Source organism: Lycorma delicatula, chromosome 1 (genome assembly GCF_047948215.1).
Source record: "Lycorma delicatula isolate Av1 chromosome 1, ASM4794821v1, whole genome shotgun sequence".
Lineage (NCBI taxonomy): Eukaryota > Metazoa > Arthropoda > Insecta > Hemiptera > Fulgoridae > Lycorma > Lycorma delicatula.
Genome location: NC_134455.1, coordinates 365,788,505 through 365,805,449, shown reverse-complemented (window position 1 = coordinate 365,805,449; position 16,945 = coordinate 365,788,505). Strand labels below are relative to the sequence as shown.

Genomic DNA, 16,945 nt, shown 5'->3' with positions numbered 1-16,945 from the left:
TAATTTTCAATAAAATCTTCATTAGTACAAGGACATCCAAATAGTAATGAGACTGGTTTTTGCAGGGAAATTTAAAGTGCGCAAAGTGGCAGTGTCAGTGATTGTTCGCGTGGTATGTTGGTTTAAAATCTCCGACTATGGAAAAAAATATTGATTGATGTTACGCATTCAGGTTTCTGTCCATTTAAAAAAAAAAAAGCAGCTTCCAAAAGGTACAAAATATTAAAGCATTAAATGAAGAATGTGCGTTATGTGCAACATGTTTTTGTTGGCATGCTGCGTTTTTGGCCAGATAAAAGAGCGTGGAAGTCATGGTGAGAGCAGGTCGACCAAGCTTGTCAATTAACAACTTTAGTGAACGCAGCAAGCATCATCATTTGTGAAGATTGTCATATTGAATTGCAGTAGTCTGGGAAAATTCTGCACATCTCAAAAAGAGTGCACACAATATTCTGAGTAAGGGAATGCATATGAAATATGAGGGTTAATTTTTTTCAAGGTCCGATCCGGTCACAAAATAAAAACCCGCGCAAAAAATGGGATGAACCTTTGCGCATATGTGTTGCGCAGCATCTCTAGTATGGCCTTGTATCAATCTAGTATCACACCGTGTCACTTCATTTAGTTCTGAGCACAGCTAGCACGTAAACGTGTCTACAACAATAGCATCTCCCGACAAGTGTGAAGTGCGTGCGGTAATTCGATTTCTTCAGGCTGAGGGGTGTAATGCAGCTGAAATTCATAGACGAATAAGTAATGTGTTGGTGAAACTTCAATGAGTAACAGCTAAGTGGGACAATGGTGCAGGAACTTTAAAGCAGGACGTACAGATGTTCATGATGCAGGCAGTCAGGGAAGAAAGCGAGTGTCAACCGATGATCTCATTGAGCAAGTAGATGAGGCAGTTCGAGAAAATCGTCGGTTCACAATTTCTGTATTGAGTGATTAGTTTCCTGAAATTTCAAGGGCAGCTCTCTACACCATTGTGAGTGAACGACTTCAGTACCGCAAACTGTGTGCGAGATGGGTTCCCAAGATGCTGTCTGACCATCACAAAACAATGAGAATGGACGCCACCCTAATGTTTCTCCAGCGCTACCACAATGAAGGAGAAGATTTTTTGAACAAAATTGTCATAGGGGACAAAACATGGGTCCATTTCGAAACTGAAGAAACAAAAGAACATGCATTCTCATTCTTCCAGTAAACCAAAGAAGTTCAAGCGAACCTTCTCTAACAGAAAGTGTATGGCTACTGTGTTCTGGCACCGGAATGGAGTTCTCTTGGTGGAATTCATGAAACATGGCACAACCATCACTGCAGCCTCATACTGTGTGACTCTTCAATGTCTATGAAGGGCGATTCAGAATAAGCGGAGAGGAATGTTGTCATCAGGCATTGTCTTTCTCCATGAAAATGCTCGGCCCTACACTGCAGCTGTAACAAAGAAGCTCCTGCAGCATTTTCATTGGGAAGTGTTTGATCACCCACCATACATCCTGGACTTGGCTCCATCCGATTTTCACCTCTTTGCTCACATGAAACGCTGGCTAGGAGGACAACATTTTGGCACAGACATTGAGCTGTAGACCAGCATAGAAACATGGCTGAAAACACAGGCGGCTCCGTTCTATGACGAGGGTATTGGGAAGTTGGTACCACGCTACGACAAATTTCTAAATCGGAGTGGCGACTATGTAGAGAAATAGCGTAACTATGTAATACTTGTTACAAATAAAAAATTTTTTATTTTCACTTTGGTTTTAATTTTGTGACCGATCAGACCTTGAAAAAAAAACCCTCATATGTTGCATGTTGGGTACCATGGCTCTTTATGGCTGACCAAATGGAGTACTTCATATTTGTCTTTGAAGAATTATCAACTGACTACAAGAAAGAAGGAACACTGCTTTTATGCATAATGTGGTAACCATTGACGAGTCCTGGATATTCCATTTTGACCCTGAGATGAAATAACAAAGCTCCCTGTGGACTTGAAAAGTGCTTTTGAAAGATTGCTTGGATTTTGAGTTTGAATTGTTGATCAAGGACTGGAAGTAATGTATTTCACCTAAGGAAGACAATTTTGAAAGATACATGTAAATGTAGATTTAGAATAAAGTTTTTGAACTGCACCTGTTATCTTATTATTTTTCGGATCACCCTTGTATTTTTAACAACATATTGTTTTAAAGTTCGATGATGAATGCAGAATAAGGAAATACTACTCTTTTATATGTGATTGCATTAGTGATGTCAGATTCATACATTCAATGATGATTCTACAGTGTGTCTAAAGATTGTAAACTGTGAGCCAGGTATTGTATGATTTTTAATTATTATTTTTGGTTTTTTGTTCATTCAATCTGAGGTTGTTTAATTCTTTGTTAGCGAGTTTTTTCAGGTACTATGCTTCTTTTATGCAACTTTTTGTATGATCGTTGTATTTTTAATTTAAGATCATTTATATAACTTGTGTGTGAATGTTGATTTTTGTATTCTTTGTCTTATTCTCATAACAGTTTGAACTTTTTTTTTAACTACTTATTTTAACTATACATTTGAGAATTACTAGGGCTACTCACATAGAATTATTTTGATGTTTTTTTAAACCTTTTTTAATTTCTATTATTAACTCATTAGAGAATTAACATTTTGTTTCCTTATAAATTACCATTTTCCTAACTTTTTTGCTGCATCTTGATGTGGATTAACCCGTGTGCACTAATCCTATGCAACATCCTTTCGTTCACCAATCGTAGGCACACCACTTTGTTCCTTTGATTTCAGAGAGGTCTTTGCTGTTTTCCAGGATTCTCTCATCCAGGCGCTTCGTCGCGAAAAGGAAAAATACCCCAACCACTATTGGCGAGTGTAGGTGGTTTTGAAGCCGGAGGATTCTTGCAGGGACTGGTTGGAGGTAATGGAGGGGGGCAAGCAGGGGGAAATGAGATGCTTCTATTGGAAAAACAAGGCTTATGTTCTCAGCAGCAGCGACAAACTGAAACCCGTTGCGGTAGTCTTCCTCCTAGTTCGTTGCCTAGACCTAAGAGACATCATAAATCACCCGGATCAGGAAAAGAACGTAAGCTGGGAGAATACGGTAGACTCAGCGATGGAGAAAGCAGCCGGAAAGCTTCAGCGAATTCAAGTGCAGATGGAGCTGAAAACAAATTACGGGAATCACCTGTTAGATCTTCTACTCCACATCCTCCCAGAAAACTTGGTGAGTATGGTCGTTTGAGTGACGGAGAAGGAAATAGTAGAAAGGTAGGTTCTGATTCAAGTGATAGTAAGGCTCGAGATTCTCCAAGTCGTATCATTCCGACTCCACCGAGAAAACTAGGAGAATATGGAAGGCTTAGTTCTGATTCAGGTCGGAAAACTCCTGTCGATTCTGGATCAGATACCACTGGTGATAATTTAAGTTTAAACGCCCGAACCTCTCCTGCTAGGAAGTTCCCTGATTTTACAAGGTTTGATGATAATGATGGAAGAAAACATTCTTCTGACGGAAAATCTGTTCTCTGTGAATTCAATAGTAGAAAATTTTCTTCAGGATCAGATAAGACCAGAGATTCACCTTCCAGAAGTCTCCTTCCTCCTCCCAAAAAGTTATCTGATTATGGCTGTTTTGAATCTTCACAGCAAGCCAAAACCCCAGAACCAAAGCTTCGGTTAATACCCTTAGGACGACGGGGATCTCTTGGTCAGTCTTCTACACCAAAACAAGGATCAAGTGACGGAGGCGTTAGGTCATTACCTACTCCTAACAAATACCGTATACAGTTTTAATGTGTTTATAATAACATCGGTAGTAATATTGAAATTTTCCAGATTTCTTTCAAAAGCCATTATATTAAAGTTTATATCAAGTTTTATACTTTTGGCATGTTATTAACCATTTATTTTTATGAAAATTCATCTGTTGGTCTATTAATAACCAAAATTATCTTTGTATGCCATGAAACAAAATTTTTATAGCCAGAATATTACATTGATCTTTGAAAATTAACGTTTTTCTGATTCAGCACTTGTTGCTTGTTCATATTCAATATTTTAGCAGCTAGTGATAATTTCAATATGCAAATCTTTTTTTTGTGCATAGTGCTCTTGAAACGCATAATAAACTCATCAACTTGCTCTAATACAAGCAGTGTAAAGGTATAGTATAATGATAACTAAAAAAATCAATTCCAATGCAATTTTAGTCATTGTTAGTGAAAAAATAATAATGCTGTTTTAACAGACAGTCTGTTGTGTATTTTATCATCGGAGCTCATAAATGCTGCAAGTCTGAATTCTTATACAGTCACAGTATTTATAACATTACTTACTTTTTGTGTATCGACTAGTTTGTAATGATTTTACTATATGGTTTTATTTTACATGTGATTTTCACAATTCAATTCAGAATAATGTAATTAGAAGAAATTATCAGTGTTTATTATAAGCAAATTATAACAAAAATTAATAAAATTCCCATGAAGTGTTCTAGAACTCTATAACTATTGTATTATGAATTTTTAAGTACATAGCATGATTTGTAGTATAAGACTTTCAGATTTTTTTTTGTAATCGGTTCCATTTTGTTTTTAGCTTCTACAGTTCTTTTCATACCATAAGACATTTTCTTTCTGTTTGATAGAGATAGGGATAAATATGATGCCTGGTTCTTAAATAAAGGAGATTATAATACATTTCTTCAACTGTAATATCTTTACTTTAAAAGTTAAAACCGTGCCACCAGACTGATTCTGTTGCAGTCATGTTGTCTTCAATAAAATATTTGTCACAGAGTACAGATGATTTCCTTAGTAAAAGATATGAACAGGATGAGAATTTTTTTTATAATCCTGTATCTCTAAAAAACTGGCTTTTTACTTGATTTTGAAGATGAACTTAATTAACAAATAATGGATAACAACAGAATCAAATCAATCTGGAAACCCTCTAAAGTGTCTGTCTGTTGGATGAGTATGACCATTACTTTTACACCATCAATATGCTAGATTATAAGCATTTGGATGTTAGTCACCCGTAGACCCTGATATCACCGCAGGTATCTTTTACCAGTTAGAAGGAATATATTCTATCAGCTCATTGTAATTTTTTTTTTATATCTACCTATCCTATTTTTTAACTCTAATCTATAGTTCTGAATCAGAAATTAATAAGCATTCTTTTGTTTAGTTTTTTTTGTATTTTATTTCACCAGAAATAATACAGAGAAATAATACTTCTGATCAAATCTTACTAACGGTAAGTTACTCAATTTGCTTTTTCTCGATGATACATGTTATTAGTGTTTTAGACTGTAATTCAATAATACTTAATTTATTAATTTGTAGTAGTTCAGTTTAAATAATCTTCAGAATCTTTTTATTCAATATAAATTTTTTTCCTAAGCAAATATAAGCAGTTTTTAATTTACGTCTTTATAATTTTAATATTTATTATTGAAATTATAAATGATTTTTCTTTAATTAAAAATGCTTCATTATTATTTTAGAATTATCTATTCTTATTTTAGAATTGAAAAAAAATTACAATGAATGAAAGCAAAACCTATAAATGCAAATTGAATAATCATTAAACCTTTCCAAGGTAATTTGTAATAAGGTTTTATGTTGTTTCAACAAGTATATAAATACACATTTAATTGGTGAACAATTTAATAATATCTAAAATTTACTAACACACCAGTTTCTTTCAGTAAGAATACATTAAGACTTCTTCAGTAAAGAATAACTTTGATTTTTTTTATCGGCGTACAGTACTTCTACTTGTTCTGATATTCCCCCTCCACTAATGATTGGACACTTAAAGAACGCACAATAGTAATATTGTTTAAAGCCTTGCTACCAAGCACCAGCTTAATGAATGATTTTCATAATAAAGCCCGCAGCATTGTTTAGAAAAAGATATGATAAAAGAATTATTATTTTATCAATTATAAACATTTTTGATTACATTGTTAATTCAGTAAGATTCCAGTTATTTTTATTAAATCATACATGTGGAAAAGCCATATTATTCTTGGTTTTTTCATATTTGATTCATTATCATAGAAGGATTATCAAAATTTTGAAAAGTTATAAGACTTTATTTATGTCATTGGCAATAGTTATGTCACTTTACTATTAGTAATGATATGATTATATAGGAAAATAAATATATAGAACCGTAATAAGTATTGTTTGCTGACATACTATAGGAGTCAGTTTTATAAACTGCATACTTAAAAGTTTGTGGGTTCTTTTTGATTTTAGAATGGTAATATATGTGTTCATTTTAAATTAATTAATAATAATAATACTTCATGTATATCAATCGGCTACATATTGACACTTCTTGTATTAAGCAAGTTTCATGAGTAAGCTTTTTTTATCATCATTTATGTTTGGTTTTAAGTCACATTCCTTTAATTTTATAAGTATTTAAAGGTCTTTTGTCTTATTTATAAGCATATTAGTCTTGTTTCCCAGAGAACGTATATCTTATTGATTATTTTTTTTAGGAATTTTATGATAGTATTTGTTGTTGTCATGTGGTGTTTTTTTTGTAACATATCTACTTTTCTCATTACATAAAATGTAATCGCAACTAGTATTTTGTTACTTGATGAATAAAATTAAAAAAGAAATATACTCATGTGCCTAAAGATATTCATAGAAGTAATTTTAAAAAGAATTATTGTTTGTATTATTATTCAAGTACTGGGTATTCTTAAAAGTCCCGGTCCAACATGGTGTTTTCAGATTCTAAAAAATTCATTAACATCCATCAGCTTGTTGTTATATAAGGTAATAAATAAATTATTATTTCTGTGATGTGCGATTGTTAAACATTAATAATCAAATAAATAATAATACAAATAATAATATATTAGATGTAAATATTGGATTGTTAACATTAAAGTTTTGTTTTATTATTAATTTTGGAACTACCTCAGTAAATGTGTATAATTTTTTTATTCATGAATGTATGTGTAATTATTAATTTCGTTCAAAATTTATGCCACCAGGTTAGATCATAATTTTTCTTTGTAAGTCATTTATCTTTTTGTTTATCCTCCTTGCCAGTCAGACAGGTATCATATGTGAACATAAGTCTACCAGAAATTCCTTCATCATATTTTCTCTCACATGCTTCGAGCTGATGTGGTAAATGAAAATATCTAAAATAAAATTTAAAAAATTTTGATAAATTCATTTTTTTGTCTTTTATTTTGGTACAGTCCAAAAGTAGCAGTTAATGCTTAATGAAGTTACCAGGCATTTACTGTTCTATATCTTTTAATAGTTTAATAGCAAATAAATTACTTCGTTTTTTTCTTTTTAAGGAAAAAGAATGCAAGGTTAAATAGTTGTACCAACTTTTTTTCCTTTTTTTTATCCGGATAGAAGACCAGATAAAAAAAAGATATAAAAAAGCCATTGATTTTTACATGTTTTCTTTACGAGTTCATATCAGATGGATAGCAGCATTATTATTGGCAAATGAAACGACATCAATTTCCCAATTTTTTTTATCAAATTGTCTACAATTTTTTTATTAGCTAGTCCTTTTTTAAATGCAATTTAACCAATTTTAAATAATGGGAACATATTTTATAATTATAGTTTATTATTTTATGACCTTAATTATATTAGTCCTTAACAGATTACAAATTATAAAGTATTAATTATTGTGTAAACTATAAATTACTTTTTTCTTTTTTTTTTTGTTAATAAAGCTACTTAGATTTTTGTGAAACTTTAGATTTATTAACAATATATTAAAAATATTATATAAGGTTATATTAACAAGTCATTTCAATGTAAGTTGTGTTTATTAGTTAATCAATCTTTTTTTTTTTAAACATAACAGTTGTACATGGACTAAAGTAATGAATTAAATTTTTAGTTTGAGTGACTAGTTAAATTTTTTTGTATTTTTTATCATCTGTATTATAATTTAATGATTTTTTTTTTAATATGACTAAACTTCCATAATTCAAACCTTGAAACTGATAAGGTACAAATGATGTACCTTATCGAAATCAAAATATGAAATTTAAAATACAGAAATTTTTCTGAAGTCTTTTACTATAGTAATAAATTCAAATTTCACTTAAAATAAGGTCAGTTTTGAAGAAAATACATAAAATAATAGAGAATCAATATAATCATTTGCGCCACTCACATTTCACCAAACAACGGCTGAGCAAGTTCAGTGTGCTATTGTGAGGCTACAAAAGCTTAACTTGTTCATAAAAATGCACTTATAACTAATTCATCTATTCTGTTTAATTTATTGATGTGAAGCATTAATTTCTGTTGAAAAAAAATTGTATAAATTCATTCTTATTAGTGTGTTTTGTAATATTGTCTCCTGAAATAAAAAAAAAAAAAATTATCAAAATTGAGAGAAATAGGGTTCAGAATTTTTTTAACACCCTATATTTATTATATGAATAAATTTTACTCAGAAAGGAAATTATTCTTTATAGATTAAAATATGATATTATACAACTTCATTCAAAATACTTCCACTGATATTCAGAAAAAATAAACTATATCAACCCAAAATCTTAATGAATTATTTTTTGGTGTTTTCAAGTTTTTATTGGATGTGACATATCTGGTATAACTTGTTATTAACTAAAATTATGATAATTTTGGTTGTATCAAATGTGATGACACATCATGAAGTTAATGAAATATCATATGGGTATGTAACAAAATGAATGAAGATGCAAAACAGTAGAATAAACAGTTCATTTATTTATTCATTGTAAAAGTAGATGTAAATACCATACAATTTTTAAAATTCACATGTAAAAAAATATTCTAAAAAAAGAATATAAACCAAAAAAAGCTTGTAAAAATTATATTTCCAAAAATCTAAAGAGATTAATTTGAATAATGTCTTAACATCTAAAAAAATAAAGAAACCATTAGTAATTAAAAATGAGAGAAGATACAAAATTGTAAAAGAATATGGTTGTATAGAAAAACCTTTAAAAAAATTATTGTAAAAATTTTTTCTTTCATTACATGACATTTTTTAAAACGGTACTTGTCTTTATTTAGACATAGATTTAATTTTCATTTTTGATATATAATAAAAGATTTCCCATTACAGCCAGTCATTTTGCAATGCTGACACACTTCATTCCAAATCGGCCAGTGCCCAAAGTTTTAATTTTGTTTTTAAATTTCTACGTGTAAGTTTTTATTTTGTTTTAATTTTTGTTATTGTTTTATTAGATTTTATATTTCATATTTTTGTTTTCTGGGCAGTGAAAACATAAAAATGGTTTTCCCCCCACAAAAAAAAAGAAAAACATGCTCAAGTCATCTTTTCATACTTCTTTCAGTGATAGTATTGCTAGGTCTTTCTCTCTTGGGGGTAGGGTAGCTTTACCACCCATTTTGTAGAAAACCATGGCTACTTTTCTTGATTCAGCTAGGGGTGTGATACTTTCTTCCCTTTTAGCATTAGCCATTCAAACGTAAAGAAGCCAACTAATGCAGATTGTGACATCCAATAAATGATAAAATAATCTCACATACCACTTTTTGGTTATAATTTTAATTTTGTAATGCCCTATAGTGGAATTTATCTTGTTCACACCTCCCATATGTTTATTGTAATCACTACAACCTGGGGACATGTAACTTTTTCATAATTTTTTTTTCTTTCTACTCTATTACTAGCTACTGTGGGTGGTCCATTTCCAAAGTAAGTATTCCACACAATACAAGATATACTTATATTATCAATCTCTGCATACATTTCAGCTGTGTATATACCCATGTTTTTCTTACAGTTCATAGCTTGACAGTAATGGATAATCAGGAATCCTGTCTTTTCTAACCGTTCCCAGTGTATGTATGTTTTTTCTCCAAGTGTACCAACAGAGATATACTGATATAAAAATTATGAAAGTATAATTTATAGTCTAACTGGCAAGGAATGGAATGAGCAAGTCTTACTACTACATTAGCACTTGCACCTAAATCAGGCTCATCTCCAAGTCTTGCCTACTTGCTATTTTCTTGCCCATTGTACACTTTGAAATCATACACATCCCCACTTATACCACTTAAAACAAACAACTTATAACCTCATTTATGTGGTTATTTTGGCATATATTGCCTTAAGTAATATTTCGCTTTAGTTGCGCAAAGCTGCACATCAACACAGAGCCTCTCTTTGGCTGCAACTCTTAAATCTTGATTTTAATCCCTTGGTAATTGGCCTCAGTTTTTGCAGACGATCATGTCCAGGATTTCCATGTAGGATTACTTTTACATTATCATTAAAATGTAAATTTTGTTACTGAACTTAAACTGGTTCACACTCATACATTCTGTAATAGTTTCATTCCCAAGATTTTCACTCCAGTATTTCCGGACACTGAGTAAATGAATTAGACGTATACCAATACCTAAAAACTTATTTACTTGCTTATCAGTAATTATCTTTATACTATTTGGGTTTTTTTGTGTAATAAACACCTGTGACTCTTCTACAATTTTTTTTTAGGACTTATCAGTAAAAAAAATACTTAAAAAATAAATACGATGAGTCTAAACTCATTATTTCCTCATTGGGTTTCTCGTTAATTTTGTCAAATGGTAAACTTTGTGTGCATAATGATGCATGTAGCCATGGAATACATGGTTTTTCTTTTTCTTTAGCTTCTTGTTTTTGATTAGATGTTCTCTTTTTCTTGGACTGCTTCCTCTTTACCTTCATATCATTCTTTTTTTTCTTTATTGGATCCCCCCTCAGTTATTTTATTTGTTTTTAGTGATTTTATTCTCAGACTTTATTTTTCTTTAGACCACCAGTCTTTTTCTCAAGAATTTTTTTTATAAGTAACTTACTCAGAGATACTGAAGAAAGCTTACCTCTTGTATCAGCTTCTTGTTGACAAGCAGAAGTTGATGGGATTGGATGGATAAGTAATGTGTTCTGTGGCAAAGGCTCACCTCCCATATTAGGTTCTTGTTGAGGAGCAGAAGTTGATGCATGAACATCAATTGCAAGTTTTTTGCACAGACAAGTGGTGTATCCTCTGGCAAAAGCTCATTTCTTTTATTAGCTTCTTGTTGAGAAGTGGAAGTTGATTGAACTGGATGGACAAGCAATGTTTCTTCTAGTATATGTCCTCCTCCTTGGTCAGATTTTTTTCACAACTAGAAGTTGATATGACAGGTTCCAAGAATATGAGTTCTTCTTCTTCATCATCGTATCAGATAAAGATAAAAAATTATGAATTCCTTGCCCATAAGTATAAAAAAAAAAAAGAACAATAGGGTAAATAAAGACTGACCAATATTATTATCTTTTATGTAGTGTTAGTATTTTTTTCTGACACATGGTCACTGTAGGACCATGTCGAATAGTATATTTTTGATTAGTTTCTTAATGTCCCATACTTCATTCTTTCGATGTATTCTTTCTTCTTTCCTTGCTTCCTTCTTCTGACCATTTTAGTATTTTTATGTCATAGATTTTCCATGTCACAGAATAGTTTGTATTGATCATAATGTGTGATGTTCCATATGTAGCACAACCAATAAACAACAGTTAATACCATGCACATAATATGCCATATATGGAACATTTAAAAAAAACTACATTACGTTATGAAAAACTATTAATTATTTATATGTTGATCATGATGTGTTAACCTTTGGGAACTCAGTAATATTTTTTCCAACAGCAGAAGACAGCTAAATTCACTACTTTAACATATTTTGATTTTATAAATCACAAACCCATGTGAAACCGTAACCTCAAATAGCAGATACTGTTCCAGCTGGCATGTGGTTTCAACCTGGTGAAGAAACAATGAACAAACATGGCTCTCTGTTGTCCCTGCTAATGGATAGTATGTGTTAAATGAAGTTATTCATAATAGTACTCAATAGAAAAAATAAAAAATCGGTGTGTCATATATGGCACTCTATGCAATAAAGGGATAACTTATATAAAATATTGCAAGAAGAAGGAGGACCATTGGAATTTTTTTTTGATAGGTCAACTTTAATTCCCATTCCCATTTCATCATATAAATGTTTCAATAATTTATTCGCTAAGATTTTTTTTCTTTTTTAATTGATTAATTGGTTATACGAGATGAGTAATCGTCCCAGATTTTTCAGTTTGACATTTCATCCATTATATTGAAACCTATGAAAACCCAGATAGATTTGAAGATTAGATGTGATTTTATTATGAATAGGGCTAGTTATATACATAGGCATTAGTTTAGATATTTTTTGCAACCCCCAAATAGGAAACCTTTTGGGTAGTTCTGTAAACGCAATAAACGCCCCACAGTACAGGGTAAGGGAATGACAGGGAATAAAAAGGAACTGATATAACTGTCTGTTCTTGAAAGGAGACTGCCACATGATAGTTTACGTTCTTTCACAAGACCCAAAGGATAGGTATACAATAAAGATAGTACCTCATTAAATAACCAGCTACAGATCCATTGATAAATATTCAATGAAGAAGGGATGTAGAATAAGTAAAGAAGTGTTATTTGTTTTTATTTTTTATTTATTTATTTTTTTTTTAATTCGATTAGGGAGGTTAAGAATAAAGGGATTTCTCAACAGATCAGAATAGTTTACTTAATGCGTAGGACTAAAATTATGTTTTTATTAAATCCAGCTGGTGTAAAAATTCATTCAACTATCGCTTTCAATTTATACTTGATATTGTTTTTATTGGCTGGTTAGACTTTGTATTTTTCACACAATACAAAATTAGTATATTGAATTCTCATACATAACTTTAAGCCTATAAAAATAAAAAAATAAAAAATTGGCATTAACCATTTTTATATTATAATGAACTTATTTTTATATTTTACACAACAAAAAAATTTAAGTTATAGAACCATTTAAAAAAATATAAATATGTAAGTTGTATTTAAAAAAATATATTTTTATATATATATATTTGAATTAAAATAAAATTTTAATAATATTTTATTTATAGTTTGTGGTATTTCAAATTAAGGCTGTTTTACGTATTAAATCTTTTATATGTTATTTTTACATAATTTGATGATTTCATTATAGAATATTTTATTACAAAATTTTTGAGTTACGGAAGTTTGATTAAATTACAAGTATTAATATGATTTCATACATCCTGTTTTAAGTATGTTAGTTATAGAAATATTTAAAAAAATTTTATATAGTTAATGAAAATGAATTCTTTCACTTGTGCCTTTTTAGTGTTATACCTATTTTTATTTTTACTCTGGCATTTATTGTCAATATATGTTATTTTTAAAATGACACAAGATGTTTTATTTGCATTAGGAAGTTATTGTTCTTTATGTAATGATATACACATTGGATATCTAGGAAATTTAATGAAGAGTTATATTAAAATGAATTTTTCCCTTTATAATCTCTCTAATTCCTTTTTTACAATACTATCCCTGGTATTTGTTTATTTTAAAAGTAAAATATCTACTTATTTGTAGTGTTAAAAGTTTTATATTTGAGGATTTAATTGCGACTTGCAGATGAATTTTCAACGGTGTGCATAAAGATATCGTCGAAAGGGATATTTTTTTAGGTTTATCATAGGTGTTTATTTTGCTTGTTTGTTAAATACTTAAAATTAAGTACAAATTATTAATATAAAATAAAATGTGCCTTTATATTAGAAGTTTTATTTTTAACTCTAGAATACTAATCTGTTTCAATTTAATATATTAGTTTTTAAATGAATTGTTATTTTCTTTTTAGTTTTCAGATACTAGACAAATGTTTTAAATATATATATATTTTTTTTTGTAATTCAGTTCATATAAATTTTTTAATAAATATTAGGTCATATCTAACAACATATTAATAAGAATATATATTAAAGTTTATTGCATTTCTGCCTGATGTTTTTTTTAAAACCTGTTAAAAGTAGATCCAATTTTTGTACTCATTAGTTTACATTATTTGTACCAGTTTGCAAATTAAAATATTGCGTTTCCTGATAATATTCATATTTATGTTTACTATGTAGCTTCATAGTCCTTGTAAATATTAGGAAGTTTAACTAAATATCCCTAACAGCGACAGTGTCACTGTTAGGAAATTGTATAATTATACAATAATTCGTTGATCTTAGTGAAGAAAGTAGATGTGATTTTCTCACATCTAACCATTTTGGATTCTGCACGTGTAAGTCACACCTTGCATGATCCTTCCGAGATTGCTGAGATCTGTAGAACCAATGCATTCTCAATTTAATTGATAGGATAGCTGTTAGTGAATGTTCAGACTTATTTTCCTGCCTTTAGGTTGCACAATAAATGCAATAATTGAAGTATCTATCAAATAAATGCAGGGCTCAAAATTGCTCATAAAGTAAGTAAATAAACATTGTGCTATATGCATAAATTTTACATTTGGTTATCATACTACATTAATGTAAAAGATTAGTATTCTAGTGTAAAATGATTCGCTGTCTAAAAATCTCTTAAAATATAGAACAATATTTATAAAGTTTTTCTAATATGTGCTTGGTCTTATTTTATTTTATTTTTTATACTAAAAGAAAATATGAAGTTGAAATCTTTTATACTATATATATTTTTTTTTAAATTGCTTGTTATAGAGTATTTTGTAATCACTAAAAAAAAAAAGTATAATGATGTCATGACATTTAACATGCTATTTTTTTTTATTAGTAATAATTATTTTATAAATAATGTGGTAAATAAAGATATTAATGGAATTAAAATTTATATTACTTGAATTTTAATTGATTTAATTCATAAATAACATTAAATTTTTTTTATGTGGATTTTAGTATTTTTCTGTTTGCTCTGTTATAGCGTGATTTTATATCACTATATTTTAATATTTTGAAACTAATAAAGTTTAAAATCCACCATTTTATTAATATATATATATATATATTTAGTTTATAGGGTACATTTCTAGTCCAATTCTTAAGACTTATTTCAAAGAAAGTGTAAATATTTTTATAAAATTTATTTAAAAAAATAAAAATAATTATTTTATTAACAGTTGAGTTTTTGTAGGAAATTTATAAAACTCATTCTAATTTGTAAACATTTATCGTATGTAAAAATTATTATTATGTGTAAGGTTATTATTGTATGTTAATACAGTAACTTGAGTTAATGTCTGAAATAATAATAATAAAATAATAACAATAGTAATTTTGAATATATGATAACAGAGCTCTTTTTAATTTCTTTATCTTTTTTCCCTTAGTATGTGTTACTGTATTATGCATTATTTATTTACTGATATTACAAGAGCAGTGCTTTTATTTCATAAATATTTGTTTGATTTTTTTTTTCATTGTTTTTATATTTTTATTGTGACACTTACAAAAAATTTTTATGTGCTTTAATTTTAAAATTATATTTTTCTGTATAACTAATTACATAACAGTAATAAAAAAAATTAGTCGTTTTGATATGTTAGAAACAACTGCTAGTCTTATTTAATATATTTATTTGTAGTATTTGTTATTTAATCAAATATGTCTTTTTGATATTCTAAAATACAAAATGTGTCTTAAAGTCATTAAAATGTTGTTGCCTTAACTTTTATTTTTATTTTTCATAAATCCCAAATTATTGTCATCATTTTTTTTTTTTAATATGAAGGATAGCAGAGTAGGCATTGGTAAAAGAAAAATTTCATCGATGAAAATAATTTAATAAAATAATGTTTTTAATACCATGTGATGGGTAAGATGCCTCCTAATTAAAAAAATGAGTCCCCTCTTAGATTGAATAAGAAAATTTTCATAGGTATTATGTTTGAAAAGGTAAAAATTTGTTATTGAGAATGTACAAACTGACGTTTACAGTGTACTCATTAACTATCTAAGAAAAAAAACGTTTTTTTAAGAATTAGTCTCTTATGAAGAAAGAAAACTTTCTTGAGTTATAAACCTATACCTAATATATTCTTATTATTCAATACCCTTCTATTATTCTCTTGAAAATTTTGAATTTTATATACAGAGTGGGCTTTATAACACATAAGCTAACAAACGCTCTTCAACAGTGAACGCAGTTATATCTACCATCGTTCCACACTCTACTACAACTAAGGTCATTCCTCCATGAATGAGCACACCGGATGATCCACACCACAGTTTATTCTCCCCATCTTTATACCAGCGAACGATATCAGTAATGAGAACTGGCAGCAGTAGAGCCCGATTAAGCTGGATTTATTACAGTAAAGGGACTTCCCGTCCACATTGTACTTGTAGATCTTGAAAAAATTCTCAGGATTCTGGATCGATTCAAATGATGTAGAAGTCTCTAATACTTTTGTGCTAATTAGTTGTGGTTCATAGATAGATTCATCCCTTGTTCATGAAGCGAGTGCCTGTAAATTATTACATCTGTGGATGTCCAGGACAGGATTGTTATTAATTAAAACCTAATTACTGAATGGTGGCTAGAAGATAGTATATGGGAGCTGATAGCGTTGTAACATAATCGGTGTGCCTTGATATTGCACATTATTAACTTTATGCACATGAAAGTAAGTACTAACACTTTTTAAATGTATCAGTGCGATGTTAACACTTGTTTATATGAACACGTGTTCATATAAACATAGGTCAGAAAATTATTGGTTATTAAGTTTCAGCTCAAAACATTTAGCCCTGTTTTCTGCTCCTTCTGTGAAATTAAATCGTACTAAAATTCTTGGGCAAGTCAGCTGATTTCGAAGTCGAAAGTTCTAAGATTCAAATCCTAGTAAAAGCAGTTACTTTTATATGAATTTGAATTCTAGATCGTGGATACCGGTGTTCTTTGGCGGTACAACATCTGTACAAGAGTTATTACCACCTGATTTTGATAAATGGATGAAACTCTGTCGATGGTTAGTTAGAAAATGTAAACATCATCTGAATTTCCTAA

At 29.4% G+C, this 16,945-nt stretch overlaps 1 protein-coding gene across 3 annotated transcripts in view; it reads left to right on the top strand.

The window, feature by feature from the left end:
- LOC142317253 (uncharacterized) overlaps positions 1-16,945 on the top strand; it is an 80,115-nt gene that overhangs the window by 56,801 nt on the left and 6,369 nt on the right. For 2 of the 3 annotated variants that reach the window (XM_075353660.1, XM_075353658.1), the window contains exon 14: positions 2,791-15,604. In XM_075353660.1, the coding sequence (XP_075209775.1) occupies positions 2,791-3,795 (1,005 nt within the window). In that variant the 3' untranslated portion in view covers positions 3,796-15,604. Of the gene's footprint in view, positions 1-2,790; positions 15,605-16,945 lie in introns of those variants that run through there. The other variant, XR_012754690.1, reaches the window with a different exon arrangement.